Source organism: Acinonyx jubatus, chromosome D2 (assembly GCF_027475565.1).
Source record: "Acinonyx jubatus isolate Ajub_Pintada_27869175 chromosome D2, VMU_Ajub_asm_v1.0, whole genome shotgun sequence".
Taxonomy (NCBI): domain Eukaryota; kingdom Metazoa; phylum Chordata; class Mammalia; order Carnivora; family Felidae; genus Acinonyx; species Acinonyx jubatus.
Window position 1 is genome coordinate 81,435,495 of NC_069393.1, and position 16,140 is coordinate 81,451,634.

A 16,140-nucleotide genomic window follows, 5' to 3' on the forward strand; every position below is an offset into this window, starting at 1 on the left:
ACGCGGTAAATACATACAGAGTGCTCACTCTGTCCCAAGCCCCGTGCCCGGGGTGGTGTGAACCACCCTGGGGGCAGCTTTGACTCTTGACCCTGGCCCTGGGCCCGGTCTGGCCATCCATCCTCAGTATTTCCGATAGCTGTTGTGCAGCTGGAAGTAGGAGACCCAGGCCCGGGGCCATGACACTTTGAAGGGCCCATGACACCATCTGATTTCCTTTAAAATCAGAAAAACAAAAACAAAAACAACACCATAATCCAGTCTGGTTACGGTAAGCTTTATACTAACTAATAACACAGTTGTAAAATAAAGTGTTTACTTTTTTCTTTTATGGAGGAAGGGGCCCATGAAGGCAGGAGTGACAAGGACCCACCAAGGTCACAGTGGGGGCCCTGGTTGAAACTTCCCCAAATGTGCGCACACACACACACACACACACACACACTCCACAAACACATACACGCCAGACCCACGCACACAGAGAAGACACACACCGCACCCCCACCTACCACACACACCTGCACACCACCCGCCCCCACATGGAGGAAGCACACATCACACACCCACACAGAGCTCTCTGTGGTCAGCCCCCTCGCTAGAGAGTTGCTTGTACAGCAGGCTAGAATCTTCCAGGCAGGTGGCCCGCCAGGCCCAGCTCAGGTCATCGTGAGTTCCTCCCACCTTCCAGCCCTAGGGCCGACTGGAAGGATGGGGATCGGGGTGTGGAGTCAGCTTGTCCCTTCCCTGGAAAGCCCAGGAGCGTGGACCCCAGCCCTTCCGTCCGGGGCTCTCCTCAGTGTGCAAGGGCCTTGTTAAGATGGGGGCCCAGCTGGGGTTTCGGAGAATATGGTGATCTCACTGCGGGGCCCCAGCACGTGCTGCTGTTCTGTTTCTATGTGAGGCCCAGCAGCCCCCACTCCTGGACGCTGAAATTCATGCCTCTGCTGTCAGCCCACAGGTCTTACCGGACACCTGGTTAGGGCCGGGCACTGTCCTCAGTGCTGAGATGCAGCGCTCATTCAGTGAAACAGGTGTATTCCCATCCTCATGACACAGAGGGTCTCATGAGGACATTGAAAAGGACGCGTCCTCTGTCCCGGTGATCGCCACGCAAGACCCGGTCGTGTCAGGTGCTGTGTTTAATGCTGTAGATGGAAGAAACGTATGGCAGGTGTGATTTCCTTATCCTGATATCATGGTTTTTTGTTTTCTTCTAAACAGATGATCATTCCAGGGTGATTCTGAGCCAAGTGGACGGAGCCCCCTGTTCAGACTATATTAATGCTTCGTACATAGATGTAAGTCTGCTGTTTTCCTGTCCCCGGCCCGGCCTGATGCACACACCTGCACCATTTGGGGACTCAGCGTGAATCGTGACTTTCCTCTCTGGGGCCGGGTCACAACCTTCCTGGGCAGCTTGGCCACAGCACAGAGCGCACAGAGTCGCCCGGGGCTTTTGAATTAGCATCTGTCCGGGGATTCATTTTCAAGAAACAGATAAGCACAAAGATGTTTGTTACAGCATTCGTTACATTACTGACCAAATAGGACAAGAGGGATCAGTTAAACAAACTATGGTAAAACCATAATGCAATGGATTAAGAATTCATTTTAATTGGGGCGCCCGGGCAGCTCAGTCGGTTAAGCACCCGAATTCGGCTCCAGTCATGATGTAACAGTTCGTGAGTTCGAGCCCCGCGTCCAGCTCTGTGCTGACAGCTCAGAGCCTGGAGGCTGCTTCAGATTCTGTGTCTCTCTCTTCTCTCTGCCCCTCCCCAGGTCACAGTCTATCTCTCTCCCTCTCTCTGTCTCTCTGTCTCTCTCTCTCTCAAAAATAAACATAAAAAGATTTAAGCATTCACCTTAAGTGAACCTTAAAATATCGGTTAATATAAATTATAAAATTATCTTAAAATACAACATAGGAGAATTTGTACTTACCAGTTAAAAGTATCTGAACGTGTGTCTGCTTGTGTGTGTGCGTGTGCGACTGGGAAAGTATTCACAGGAAAAATCTACGGCGGGGCCAACAAAAGTAGCACTGGCTCCGAAAGGACTAGTGAGTTTTCTTCTTCTTTCTGTGTTTTCCAACTTTCTCGTGGTTGATACGCGTTACTTTCCAAACAACAACGGCAAACGCCTTCAGCCAAGAAAACGAGGAAGAATTACAAACCTGATTTTATGTTTCTAGGGTTACAAGGAGAAGAATAAATTCATAGCGGCTCAAGGTAAGCTTCTTGCTGTTCTTTTCAGAACGGGATTTTGGTAACATGACGTGGGAGGCTACCTGGTCCTTATCTGCTGCCAGGAATCCCGAGGCTTCCCCAGGGCTTCCTGTACCGCCCCGTCTGTGTTGCCTGTTTGCAGTCTGTCCAAGCTGTCCCTGAGCACGGGCCACGCAGGGGTGTCCCGAATCTCACAGAGCCTTGAGATTCGAGGCTGGTGCTCCATTGACCCCGAGTGTCAGCATGTCCTGGGAGCTGCTCAGACGTGCTACATTCACATCTGCCTCTCAGCAAGTCTTCTCGGGTCATTCTGTGCCTTCCTTCGCAAAGCCCTGCCCCACGAGATGATGAAGCGTGTTGTACAAACAGAGCTTCAAAAGAACAGACGAGTTGGAGCCCCTGAGAGCCCAGGTCCCCCTTCCGCGGTCGGACAGCCAGGGGAGAGTGTCATCATTTATAAGTGTAGGTGTAGCCGGCACGTTGGATGTACATCCACGCAAAGCATGCGTGTAGACAGACAGACAGACAGACACATGCCTGTTCCCTCACATGCATGGTGCAAAGACAGGGCACCCAGTAGGTTAACGGTTATCATTTGAACGTGCTGATTCTTTCATTAGACAACCCTGAACCTCTCTCAGCTGGCCGAGCTCGGGTGTGGCTCCCGGTTGTGGTTGTTTCCAGGCGGGTGGGGAAGGGAGGGAGTCGCTTATCAGATCAAGGCCTTAACCCCCAGGGCGCCTCGCATGCGCCCTTCAGCTCGCACACGATCCACTTTGCACGGACGAGGTCTGACCTACCATCCGTCAGCCCAGAGGTGGCTGGGGACGTGGAGCCCACAGCGGCTTTCGTGGGCTTCCTCCCTCGCAGGCGACAGTCTTTCCGACAACAGGTCCCCAAATTCAGCGCACGTCGGAATCACTTGAGAGCTTATTAAAAATGTACATTTCTTAGGAAATAGGGAAGCACACAGACGCATACACCCAGAGTGCAGCGTCAGAGAACCCGACAGACATCAGCTGACACAGATAGAGGAGTCTCTCTCCCGTAAGAAGGGGGGGCAGCCCGGGGCCCAGGCAGTGGCTCAAAGGAGAGGGACCTCTTGATCTTCCTGCTCCGCCCTCCGTGGCATGTCACTATCTGCCTCAGGGTCACAAAATGGCTGTGTCTCCAGGCACCGTGTCTGCATTCAGGCCAGAAGGAGGGCGAAGGGCAGAGGACTTTCTTCTGGGGACGCTCTGTCTTTGGTTCAGACCGCTCCCCAGGAACCTCAGCCCACACCCTGCTGGACGGCACTGAATCATCGCCAGCTGCGAGGGCAGCTGAGAGATGAGGGAAGGAGGTTAGGCGTGGAGGGTGAGTGGGTCGGCCCACAGCCCGTCTGCATCTCTGTCTGCGTCTGTCTGTCGCGCACACACAGACCCTCGTGCAGTTCTGGAGCGGGTGCTGGCGTGCCGAGGCTTTGAGGGGCCCCCTGAGCGGCCGCACGGCACTCTGGACAGGCAGGCTCAGACCCCAGCCTCATCTGAATACCCGTGATTGCCTGTGAATGGGGTCACCCCCTGGACTCTGCTGTGTGCCTCCCCAAGGACATCCCAGCCCCAGGGGGTGGCCAGGGGTGTGGGGCGGTGGGGCGGGGAGGCCGCACCCCTTCCCGGTGGGCCAGCCGGCCCTTCTGTGCCTGGGAGGAGCCCGGTCCCAGGGCCCCAAGGCCAGGGTGACACGGGCCAGAGACCCTCTTCGGGTCTGACTTTGGGCTCCTCCTCTGCATACAGGCCCTAAACAGGAGACAGTTAATGACTTCTGGAGAATGATCTGGGAACAGAAGTCTGCAACCATTGTCATGTTGACGAACCTGAAAGAAAGGAAGGAGGTGAGCCCAGCCTTCTGACTCACAGACTCTACTCTTTAAGCTTCTGGGGCTTGGCTGGGGGTGTGCTCACCACATCCTTTTCCTATCCCTCTCCCTTCTTATCGCTGCAGAAGAAGACAAAAAAAAAAAAAAACCAAAAACACGAGGGGCTCACAGCATTTTTATCGCGAAACAAATATTCTGTGTTCCAAGCATCTCACTGCTCTAGACGGCGACACGCAAATGTCACAGGGTTAGTTCTTTCTTCAGCCGAGAGCCCCCCACCCCAGCCCCAGCCTGGCTGCTCTCCGGTGCCGGCGGTGTGCGGCTCAGCACTCAGAGGCTCAGCGTGCTGGGCATGCGCTCCGGTGGGCCTCGGCCGACCAATAAAAGTGGATTTCCTGCTTATTATCCAGACTAGAGAACTGTATTTGAAACACAAGGTGTATTGAAGGAATGTGGATTTAATTAGCTACTTCTAATTTAAAACGTAATGCACGGACACCAGAGGAACTTGAAGCCTCTATAAAGAAGGTCAAGCGGATCCACGTCCTAAGGGGACAGATACTCCTCCTGGTCTGCTCTGCGGGACAGGCGGCCGCAGGGGAGTGTGCAGGGGGCAGCACACAAACCCCGCCTCTTGTGATTCAAGTGCCGCTGGAAGGGGCAGGCGCCAAACAGAAAGCAAATAAACATAAACTGTGTCAGGAGGTGACATAAAAAATAACGGAGAGTAAAGGGCTGATGAGCAGGGAGGGCCAAGTGAGCCAGGCAGACAAGGACTTAGGGGCTTGGGCCTGGGGCACTGGGGGGGGCGGGGCTTCAGGGGCTGGGGCTGGGGCACTGGGAGGGGGCGGGGCGTCTGGGGCACTGGGAAGGGGTGGGGCATCTGGGGCTGGGGCACTGGAGGGGCGGGGCATCTGGGGCTGGGGCACGGGGGGGCGGGGCTTCAGGGGCTGGGGCTGGGGCACTGGGAGGGGGCGGGGCGTCTGGGGCACTGGGAAGGGGTGGGGCATCTGGGGCTGGGGCACTGGAGGGGCGGGGCATCTGGGGCTGGGGCACGGGGGGGCGGGGCTTCAGGGGCTGGGGCTGGGGCACTGGGGAAGGGGGGTGGGGCACGTGGAGCCATTCTCCTGCCTTCCAGCCATTGACTTTTTACCTAAGGGGCACAGACCCGTATTGCATAAGGCAGAGCAAGGTGTGATGGTGGTTTCTAGAGCAGGAAGGAGGGGACCCCAGAGGGAGGAGCAGTCCCCCTTGGGTGTAGGTCAGGGTGGGGGCAGGAGTGGCACCATGTCTGAAAGGCTGGAGGGAACTTGACCGAATCCAGCCCGAGAGAGGCTCCGGGGGCAGGGTGAGGTGATCATAAAGCCAGGAGTACTCGGCTGGGCTCGCACCTCTAGTGCCCCCAGAACCGCTGGCAATGGGTCAGGGAACTGGGCTGGGGTCTCGGGCTGGGGTCTCCGGTGACAGACTGAGGCAGGCGGCCCGGGGAGGGTTTCTCTGCCGAAAGCAGGGCCTGGGTTTTCAGAAGTGAGTTTTCACCAGCATGAAAGAATCGCAGGCTAGAAGGAGGCTTGCCAGACAGGGGGCCGCTGTTCTAGCATGTTCCAGCTTGAGGCCCAGAACAAGGGGGGGGCTGGCCGGGGGCGAGGAAGGCTCTGTGTGGTGGGAGACGTCTGTCCTCCTGGTCCCTGTCTGGGCCTGCCGTGTCCCCACGCCGGTGCTGGTCTCCACCCTGGCCCTGTCTTCGCACAGCGGCAGGGGACCCCCAGGCAGCTGGGCTCAGGGGAAGGGGAAGGGGAAGGGCTGCCCCCCGGGATGGAAGTAGGCGGCCTGCTGGGGCAGCTCAGCGGAGGCCCTAGGCAGACACTGGCCCTCAGGCAGAGTCCTCCCCTCCCCCCGTGCCACCATCACTGGTTTGTCTTCTGCCTTCCAAAAAGCACAGGAAAAAGCCTCCAGTCACTGTTTCCGGTTGAGTAGGATGGAGTTTTTGTTTTGTTACCAGGGCGGTTGGGACAGAGCTGGAGAGGGTCACTCTCATGGGGCGAATCCTGTCCTGTGGATGGAAAGAGTGACAGGAGACGGGGGGTTCCAGGCGGGAGCCCTGAGCCCTTCCCACACTCTCAGCAGATGCCTTGGCAGGACCCGGTCCCCAAAGCTTCGCGGGGAGCCCCGGGTCCCCTGGGACCCGTGGCCCCACGGCTGCCACTTGCAAGGGGGTGGGGGAGGGGGCTTGTTTACACACATGCGACCCAGGGAGACTCAGACACCCTCCCCCTCTGCAACCCACCCCCCCCCCCGCCGTCATGTTACTCGACATTTATCTCCGATCTTTCTCTGAAGCCTCCTACTGGATTTTTCCATTTTTGTGACTCAGAGCCGGCCTCTTCTGTATCTTGATTTTGACCACTTCAGATGAGACCATTTCTCAGTAGAGTTCCCTTTTCTTAAGTGCTTACCCTTCTCTTATTGTCTCCCGGCTTCAACATCTTGGCTGAACGTTGTGAAATGCAGTTGCTCTGACATCTCGTGATCTGACTGGAGGGAGGGCACCTTGGGCGTCGGGTGAGACCAGAGGTCAGAGGGTGGAGAAGTGTCCACACCCGCAGCCCTGTGGGGGCCTCGGAACCAGCCCTCAAGCCCCGGGCCAGAGTCTTTCAAGGGGAGAATCTCAGGAGGTCCTGGAGGGTCCCCAGGAAGCCAGGACTGGCCTAGATTAGCACTTTTGGGTAACTGCTTCTCTTCAAGGCACCTCAGAGATGCCCTGGAGTAGGGAGGGGAAGTTGTCCTACAGTGTCGTAATATAAATGCTGGGCCTGGTAAGTGCCAGGCTGCCTTTTTTCATAAGACTATTAATCCTCGTGACTTATTAGCTGTGCCACTCGTGGGCAGCTTCCAGAATAAACTGTCTGATGTTTATTTTTGAGAGAGAGAAAGAGATAGAGTGTGAGTGGGGGAGGGGCAGAGAGAGAGAGACACACACACAGAATCGGAAGCAGGCTCCAGGCTCCGAGCTGTCAGCCCAGAGCCCGACGCGGGGCTCGAACCCACGAACCGTGCGATCATGCCCTGAGCCGAGGTCGGATGTCTAATTGACTGAGCCACCCAGGCACCCTGTCTGTCCGACGTTTAGAAGGCTTGTTGAGCACATCTGGGCCCCTATAGGTGGGTCCTCACACACTCCTGCGCCCCGTGTTCACGGAAGACTGTTGCCCTTTAGGCCTCTTGCGCTCTGTCCCCGGATGGAGCCATTTGTAGCTCCGAGGGAGGGAAGGTAAAGAGGTGGGGCTCTGTGTGGCGGGGTGCCCGTCCTCTGTAGATTTCTGCATCTGCCTTGTCCTAGGCGGAGATAAGTGGGGAGCGTTAAGCTGACCCCTCTTCCGCGGTGGGCTGGCCAGCTTTGTCCTCCGTGAGCCGAAGGACACCCTGCTGGGTCCAGTGGGAAGCGTTTGGGGACACGCCATCCTCCCGTGAGGCCCAGCCTCTGTTGGTGTCGAAAGCAGACAGGGGCCCAGGTATAGGCTCAGGGCTGTTTTGTGGCCTCAGTCTCCCAGCTTCCACACCTCCTAGTGCTCTTTCCCAGCTCCGGAACTGTCTGAGGGAACCTGGTGTGTGTGAGGAGGCCCTGTGTTGATGGGGGGGGTGGGGGGATGAGGGCGCTGACGTGCCTGAAGGGCACACACAGACTTATTAACTGTTTCTTAAAGTTTATTTATTTATTTTGACAGCGAGAGAGAGAGTGCATGTGCATGAGCAGGGGAGGGGCAGAGAGAGAGAGAGCATGTACACGGGCATGCGTGAACGGGGAAGGGGCAGAGAGAGAGAGAGGGAGAGAGAGAGTCCCAAGCAGGCTCCTCGCACAGAGGCCAACACAGAGCTCGATTCCACAAACCGTGACATGACCTGAGCCGAAACCAAGAGTCAGACGCTCAACTGCCTGAGCCACCCAGGCGCTCCAGACCTATTTCTTTCTCTTCAACTGTCCCACATAGGAGAAATGCTATCAGTACTGGCCGGACCAGGGATGCTGGACCTACGGAAATATCCGTGTGTGCGTGGAGGACTGTGTGGTTCTGGTCGACTACACCATCCGGAAGTTCTGCATACAGTCGGTACGCGTTCTGAGTTACCAACTTTCTGGAAAGGCAACCCTTCGAGAGAGCAGGGTCAAGAATAAATACACGTGTCATTATTTTTAGCATGAAGAGCCTCACCCCCACCACAGCCTCCCTGCAGTGTTGGAGCAGCTCTGGCCGAGGGGGGGCTGAGTCGGGAGGAAGTGCGGGGGTGGGGGTGGGGGCGGGTTTGGGCTTTCGTGGCCTGAGGTCGGGTCTACAGGGGAGGAGACAGGTGCACCCCTAGTCTTCAGACAGCTCTGGATGCTCGTGGGCCTCAGTCACTGTTTTGGGTGGAGGAAGGCGGGTCACTTGCATGGGGGCACGGGGTTTGGGGTCCCCCACTCAGTCGCATGATGTCATGTCACACACTGAAGTGATGAAGTGAGGTTTTTTTTTTAACAGTCTCAAAAGTTGATCTGTCACCTGCTCAGTATTTTTTGCCTTTATTTCCTACTTGTCCCTACTCCATCCCTGCCTAGAAAAATGTAAGGCACAGATGCCTGTGGACAAAGCAGATGAAATAGAGATTTAAGATATATGAAAACCAGAAGATCATGCAATCACGAGTCAAAGGTGGAGGGATTGGCATAGTCAGATGGCAGAATAGGAGTCTGAGGTTCCTAGAAGCCACAGCAAAGAAGGGAAGAGGATGAGCTTGATGGTGATGGTGTTTGCTCTCCCCTGCTTGTGTCCCTCCCGGACACACTGACACGCGCGCACACACACACACACACACGGGCACTTCCACATACACTATCCAGCCTTCCATGATCCGGCCAGAGAACCGCACCCATGGGCCTTTGGTGGGGAGGAAGCCTGAGAGGCTCTGAGCGGGGCTGGTGGGGTGGGGTCTCCCGTAACGGGCCAGCCACATCTTTCCCCTCGACCTTGAGCCTCTGGGGAGCGAAAATGTTTGCTGCTGGCAGTTACGCAGGCAGACCCCGATGTGGCCTCCCCGCTCACGAGTGGGGTCTGTGAACTCCAGGGTCGGCTTCAGGGATGCGTCTGGCTGCCGGGGGCCTGGGCCGGGTGCTGTGGGTCCTGCTGTGCGGACCCCTCAAGCAGCCATCATGCTGCCGGTGGACCCACGGCGGCCCGGGGCCTAGATGGCAGGGGTGGAGGCGGCGAGCATCCTCAGGACGTGATGCTGGGGGAGGGGCGGGCGCTGTTCCCACACTCACGTGTCCCCCTTCTCCTCAGCAGCTCCCCGATGGCTGCAAAGCCCCGCGCCTGGTCTCCCAGCTGCATTTCACCAGCTGGCCCGACTTTGGAGTGCCTTTCACCCCCATCGGGATGCTGAAGTTCCTGAAGAAAGTGAAGGCCCTCAACCCCGCCCATGCCGGGCCCATAGTGGTCCACTGCAGGTATGTCGGGCCGGGGCCCCCGGAGGACTCGCCCTCGTGGCTGGGCCGGTCCCAAGGTGGGCAGAAGGACAGGTAGGGGCATAGTAAAAGCACCCTCCTGCCCGCTGTGAACGCAATTACTAGTGACAGCTTGGGGGATCCCTGGGGGTGAGAGCCAGAGGGACATTCAGCCCACTCTGTGACAGCAGGACCCGTCCGTCAGCAGCGTCTGAGGGGGATCCCCAATTCTTAAAACAGACAAAAGCCGAGGGGCCAGGTTGATAGTGCTCCTGGGTCTCTGGCAGGTTCATTGCCCCCGTAGACCCCAGGTCACCTCTGGGGACAGAGATGGAAACCATGCTTCTATGGAGAGCCCCCCCCCCCAAGTCTTTCTACATGAGTGCGCGAGGCTCAGAGGGGCTGGGGGCCGTGGCCCAGGAACAGCCAATAGTGGCCAGGAGCAGCTGTCCGGGGCGGGGCGTCCCCCCCCTCCCAGCTGCGATCTCCTGGTCTGCAGTGGGAGGGACAGTCCTGGAGGGGCCCGGGACTCGACTCTGAAGGTGGGCTGACTCCCTCTGGGGCTTTTGTCTGCCTGCCCAGCGTGGCCGCTGGTGCAGAAAGTCACGTACGAGAAAAGGCCTCGGACTTCAGGTTGGTTGACTGGCTTGTGCCCTTTCTGCTTTTGAAGACAAAGGCACAGTGGTGAGCAGTGCTCCAGGCCAAACTCCCCATCCTCCCGGTGGGTGCTCAGTTAGAACCTGAAGACAGTTTGGGGGCCAAAGGGGAGGCCCCTGTCATCCGGCCAGGGATAGACTCCTGGACCTGCCACTTGGGAGCTGAGGGACGTTGGAGCATCTGTGCGTCGAGTGAGGTGGCATCCTTGGGATTACACCTGCCGGCCTATGAGCCCCTCCCAGCAGGTGCACTGGAGAGGGGAAGGGGTGGAGGCCCATGCTGGGAAAAGCCATTTCCAGTGTGACGTTGGAAAAAATCCACTTGCACACACAACAAGAAGACGGCATTTGGTAACAGAGGACGATTACAACCTCACGTGAGACGACTACGACAGATTTTTTTCGACATGCCTTTCAACAGTGTCTAGTTATTAGAGGAACAGTGTCAGATAATTTTACGAAGATTGTGGTGCCCTCTGGTGGCCTCCCCGTAGACTTGCTCTTCATTCACCAGGGAAAGGCTCGGTTAAGCGATGGGCTGTGTCTCCCAGTTGAGGGCAGCGTGTCCTTCCGTCCAGGTGCACAGGTCAGCTTTGGCGGGCGGGGGGCGGGTGCCGTGGCTCACGACTCGGCCTCTTTCCTTTCCCCGGCAGCGCCGGCGTGGGCCGGACGGGCACCTTCATAGTGATCGATGCCATGATGGACATGATGCACGCCGAGCACAAGGTCGACGTCTTCGACTTCGTGTCGAGAATCCGCAACCAGCGTCCTCAGATGGTTCAAACAGATGTGAGTAGCCCTCCCCCAGCCCAGCTCCTCGCCCTGGGGAGAGCTGCACAGAGCAAACCCAGACACCTTGGCCACCCCTGGACTGTCAGTGCACGGGTAACAGTGCCTGGCAGGGAGAAGGTGCTCAGTAATGCCCGCTGCCATATGGTCCTCACTCAAGGCCATAAGCGGTCATTGGTAATGGCTGTGCGTCTGACTTTTGCTCCCAAACCTCCCTCCCTTGGCAAAGCGTGGAGTTGCTTGCTGCTGAGCTGTGAGCGGCCCGCGGTGGCCGGGCAAGCTCGAGGGCGCGGGTGCTCTGGGTCTCCTCGCAGATGCAGTACACGTTCATCTACCAAGCCTTACTGGAGTACTACCTCTACGGGGACACCGAGCTGGATGTGTCCTCTCTGGAAAACCACCTGCAGACGCTGCACGGCACCTCCACCCACTTCGACAAGATCGGGCTGGAGGAGGAGTTCAGGGTACGTGCGAAGGCGGGCAGCCGGCCAAAGGAGTCCCCTTTCAATCACCCACCCCCCTCTGGCCCGAGCCCGGAACAAGCAGGGTGGCCCTCCCGCCCATGACGCAGAGGGAAGAATTCTTGGGGGCTTTCGGAGCTGAGCAGGGGCCCGTGTGGGGGAGCGCGTCACGCGTGGGCTCTCATTTCCCAACATTCGGGAAGCGTCCGGGGTCAGAGACGGGCCGTTGTTGCGGGTCAGCAGGCGCCCTTGACAGGGGTGCTGTTCCGGGGTTGAGGGAGTCACGCGGGAGAGTCCGTGTTGGAGCTGTGACCCCGTGTCTTCCTTGACTGCAGAAACTGACAAATGTCCGGATCATGAAGGAGGACATGAGGACAGGCAACCTGCCGGCCAACATGAAGAAGGCCAGAGTCATCCAGATCATTCCGTGTAAGGCAGCCCTGGGGCCGCCCCGTGGGATTGAAACCCCAAGGCAGGACGGGATTGGGGCTGGCACGCTGGGAGAATTCTTTGACTGCCCGCCTCTGTAAGCCAGGATCCAAGGGCAGGACAGCCCCCGGGCCTGGGGTTAAGGGCTCCTGGGGGGCTATGTCAAGGGTAGGTGAGAGAACACCCACCTGTGAAGCAGTGAGCGACCCAGACAGTCCTGTGTGTGAGGCGGGCAGCATCTGATACGAGATGTAGGTGGCAAGACAGAGGGAGGACTTCCTGGAAGCAGAGAGATTTGCTCTGGTCATGACTCTGGGGCTGCATGGTTCTCATCTCATCCAGTAGTCCCCCAAGCCTGTATATGGAAGAGGGGGCCCTGCTCCAGGCCAGGGGACCTGAAAGGCCTTGGAATGGGCAGGGGTGGAGTTGGGACCCTGGCCTGCCCCGAGGTCCCAGGTAAGGGGGAGAAAGAGGATGGGGTGCCCATGTTTGTTGAGTGCAGGCAAAGAAACAGACTCCACAGAGATCAGAGGGACCACAGGAAAGGAAGGGAGAGGGTGAAGAGAGAGAGAGAGAGCACCTCACTGCAGATGTGGACTCAGGGTTCCCGACATGCTTTAGCGGTTGCCGAGAATCAGAAGTGCGTGAAGGCTGGGGCGCCAGGGTGGCTCAGTCGGTTAAGCATCCGGCTTCGGGTCAGGTCATGACGTCACAGTCCGTGGGTTTGAGCCCCGCGTCGGGCTCTATGCTGACAGCTCGGAGCCTGGAGCCTGCTTCGGATTCTGTGCCTCCCTCTCTCTCTCTCTCTGCCCCTCCCCTCCTCATGCTTTGTTTCTCTCTCCCTCTCTCTCTCAAAAATAAACAGTAAAAAAAAAGTTAGAAAAAAAAAGTGCATGAATGCTGGGTGAAGCCTGCTTCGGCCTGAGACACTGGCTTCTGTGCGGCTGCAGCCATAATTCCAGGTCACCTGTCGGGCCACATTCCTTTTACTCCTGAAATGCAGTATTTTCAATGCTCGTATTTTGGTATGAATTACATCAATTCATGGCACACGAAAATGACAACTGGGGTAATTTCAGAGCTTTCCTACCAAAACACAATTTCCTGGGCCAATTTAATTAACCTACTTTATAAAGTAAACCTTCCAGGGACTTGACTCGACTTCGCGATTTTATTAACAAGTTTTGTGTTTTGGAAGCTTGTAGCCACAGAGTGAGCTTTGCAAGGCAGGGCGGTGTTTGTGCTGTGACTGAGGGATCATACTGCTTTGCAGATGACTTCAATCGGGTGATCCTTTCCATGAAAAGGGGTCAAGAATACACAGACTACATCAACGCCTCCTTTATCGACGTAAGTATAGCGGCCCCGGCTGTGCTTTGCAAAGATGACTGTGACCTTCATCCGTGATCACAGACTCTTCATTAACTCATTTTCACGATCAGGAAGGAGTCCTGAAATCCCAACCGTTTCGTTAGCAGAATTACTTGCTTCTAAAAAACAAAAAACAAAAAACACGAACAATGAACTTTGGAAACAGAGGTAACAGGTGCATTGCTAAGGAATTTGCTTTATGAGGCACGGCGCTTTTTCTTTGACGTCTCTAATACGCACCAGGGTCACACGGGCCCTTGCACGGCTGGCTGTCCTGCAGTCTCTGTGCCCTCCTGTCCATTCCGCGTGGACGGAGCGGTTGTGCGCTCCGGGCTGACCGTCACCACCTGTCTCCACGCACGGTGCGCCGAGCTGAGAAATGGTTGGGGAAGGACGCTGCGGCCACATCTGCGTTAGCACGTCCGTTTGCAGATGAGAAAACGTTGCCAGAGGTCACTTGGGCCACATGGAGGAACTGGATTTGAATCCACTTCCTCTAAGCCCGCCCCCAGTCCGCCACCATGATGCTAACTGAGCCAAAACACAGCAACACACGAGAACAGAGTCATCGGTGCTCTCTCAGGTGGCCGGGGCCAGCGTGGCTCATGCCGCCCGCTCAGAGGCGACCCCTGGCGCTGCAGAGGAGGTGGCTGGGTCGCAGAGGGAATGGGCATCTCGGGCTGTCGCTGCGTGCAGGTGGTTTGCTGGGGCCCAGCCCAGCCCTGGAAGCTGGAGAACATTTTCCCTGGCCGGGCCCTGGCCTCTCCTGCACCCCGCTGTCCATGGTGGAGCCAGGAGGAAAGGGAGTCAGACCCTAATCTCTGTTCCCCCTTTGAAGGGCTACCGACAGAAGGACTATTTCATCGCCACCCAGGGGCCCCTGGCGCACACGGTGGAAGACTTCTGGCGGATGGTCTGGGAGTGGAAGTGTCACACGGTCGTGATGCTGACGGAGGTCCAGGAGCGAGAGCAGGTCAGGGACGCCCGCCGCCCCGCCCCCTGCGGGGGCCTCCCGAGAACCCACAGCGCCCCTGGCGGCCCCCCGCCACCGACAGGTCCCACCCCGTGGCAGCCATCAGCTGCTGAGGCCACAGGGACTGGGGAGGGAGCCGGGCCGGAGACGAAAGAGGCTCCACTCTTGCTCAGCCATGACCGCCCACTGGCTTTCGCTCTTAGCCGGCATTTCATTTAACCTATCTTAACTGTCTTCGAGACATAAGGACGTAGGCGTTGATATGTGTGTGCCTTACAGGTGTTGTCCTGGGTGGGCCGAATGACTCAAATGCTTCCCTTTCCCCAGAGACCCGTCCAGGGCCTTCTTGTGTCTTTTACTGAATGACACAGTAAATACTCGTGAACCCACCGTCCGACTGAAAAGCCAAACCTCACCAGTGTCGTACATCTACCTGTACGTTACCCAGGATAGAGCCGCTACCCTGAATCTGCGTTTCCTCTGCTTTCTTGGAAACGGCACATTGACGTCCAATTCACATACCATTCAGTTCATCCTTTTAAAGGGTAGAGCTTGGCGATATTTTTTAAATTTGATTTATTTATTTTGAGGGAAAGAGAGCGTGTGTGCATGAGCTGGGGAGGGGCAGAAAGAGAGGGAGAGAGAGAGAGAGAACCTTAAGCGACTGTGCACTGCCAGCTCAGAGCCCGACTTGGGGGTCAAACTCTCGAACCATGAGAACCATGACCTCAGCCGAAATCAAGAGTCAGACATTTAACCAACCGAGCCACCCAGGCACCTTGCAGTTTTTCATATACTCACAGCGTTGTGCAACATCACCACCATTTAATTCTAGATCGTTTTTGTCACCCCCGGAGGAAACCCCACGCCCAAGAACAGCCACTCCCCATTCCTTCTTCCTCTAGCTTCTGCAACCACCCTGAATTTGCCACTTCTGGACATTTCACGAAGATGAGTTCCTACAACATGTCTTGTGTGATCAAGTTCTTTCACTTAGTGTAATGTCTTCAAGGTTTAACCATGTTGTATCAGGAATAAGCTCTTTTTTTCTTGACAGATAATATTCCATTGTAAGGACAGGCCATATTTTGTGTATCTGTTCGTCAGCTGGCGGACATTGGGTTGTTTCCACTCTTGGGCTGTTACACGTTATGGTGGGAACATTCATGTTCGGGTTCTGACACGGACCTGTGTTTTCATTTCTCTTGGGGAGACGCCTAGGGGCCAAATTACGGGGCCGTATCATAACTCTGTCGTGCAGACTCATACAGCTTAACATTTTGGAGAACTACAGACTGCCTTGCACGGCAGCTGCCCCAGTTTGAATTCCCGCCGGTAGTGGGCAAGGGCTACAGTGACTCCTCATTCTACCAACATTTATTGTCACTGGTCTTTTTAAAGCCATCCGAGTGGATGTGTTCTTTGCTTTTTCCAGAAATCTTTTCAGATCATATACGTGTGTGTCTAAAGCAACTACTGCTTTTGAACTTCGTACAAAGGGTATCGTTACAGTGCGTGTTCTGCCGGGACTTGCTCCTTCCGCTCAGAATGATGCTTTTGACACTTTCCTACCCTGATGCGTATCGCTGTGGTTCATTCATCGTGATTCTATTTTGTTCCACCATACAAACTGGACATCCTAAACCCACTTCTCTATCCCTTCTCCCGCTATGGGAATTGGGGATGGTGCCACGTTATTGTTTTACACATGGTGCCACCTACCGGTACATTCTCCTTCGTGTCTCATGCTGCACAAGGAAGAGCAGACTCCAGAGGGACATTACGCCACATTGGAGAGCGTGTGACAGTTTGGGTTTCCAAGATACTTCCTCACTGCTTTGCCAAGTGGTTCCGTTTCCCAAAGCGGACACTGGCGGTGTGTGAGAGAGATATTCGATCGAC

General features: G+C 56.4%; 1 protein-coding gene across 9 annotated transcripts in view; it reads left to right on the forward strand.

Moving 5' to 3' along the window:
* Positions 1 to 16,140, forward strand: part of PTPRE (protein tyrosine phosphatase receptor type E) — a 158,760-nt gene that overhangs the window by 133,178 nt on the left and 9,442 nt on the right. For 8 of the 9 annotated variants that reach the window (XM_027063400.2, XM_027063399.2, XM_053207667.1 and 5 more), the window contains 10 exons: positions 1,222 to 1,298; positions 2,192 to 2,228; positions 4,001 to 4,098; positions 8,073 to 8,192; positions 9,399 to 9,562; positions 10,869 to 11,004; positions 11,319 to 11,468; positions 11,801 to 11,894; positions 13,168 to 13,244; positions 14,104 to 14,238. In XM_027063400.2, coding sequence (XP_026919201.1) covers positions 1,222 to 1,298; positions 2,192 to 2,228; positions 4,001 to 4,098; positions 8,073 to 8,192; positions 9,399 to 9,562; positions 10,869 to 11,004; positions 11,319 to 11,468; positions 11,801 to 11,894; positions 13,168 to 13,244; positions 14,104 to 14,238 — 1,088 coding nt within the window. The remainder of the gene's footprint in view (positions 1 to 1,221; positions 1,299 to 2,191; positions 2,229 to 4,000; positions 4,099 to 8,072; positions 8,193 to 9,398; positions 9,563 to 10,868; positions 11,005 to 11,318; positions 11,469 to 11,800; positions 11,895 to 13,167; positions 13,245 to 14,103; positions 14,239 to 16,140) is intronic. The other variant, XM_027063398.2, reaches the window with a different exon arrangement.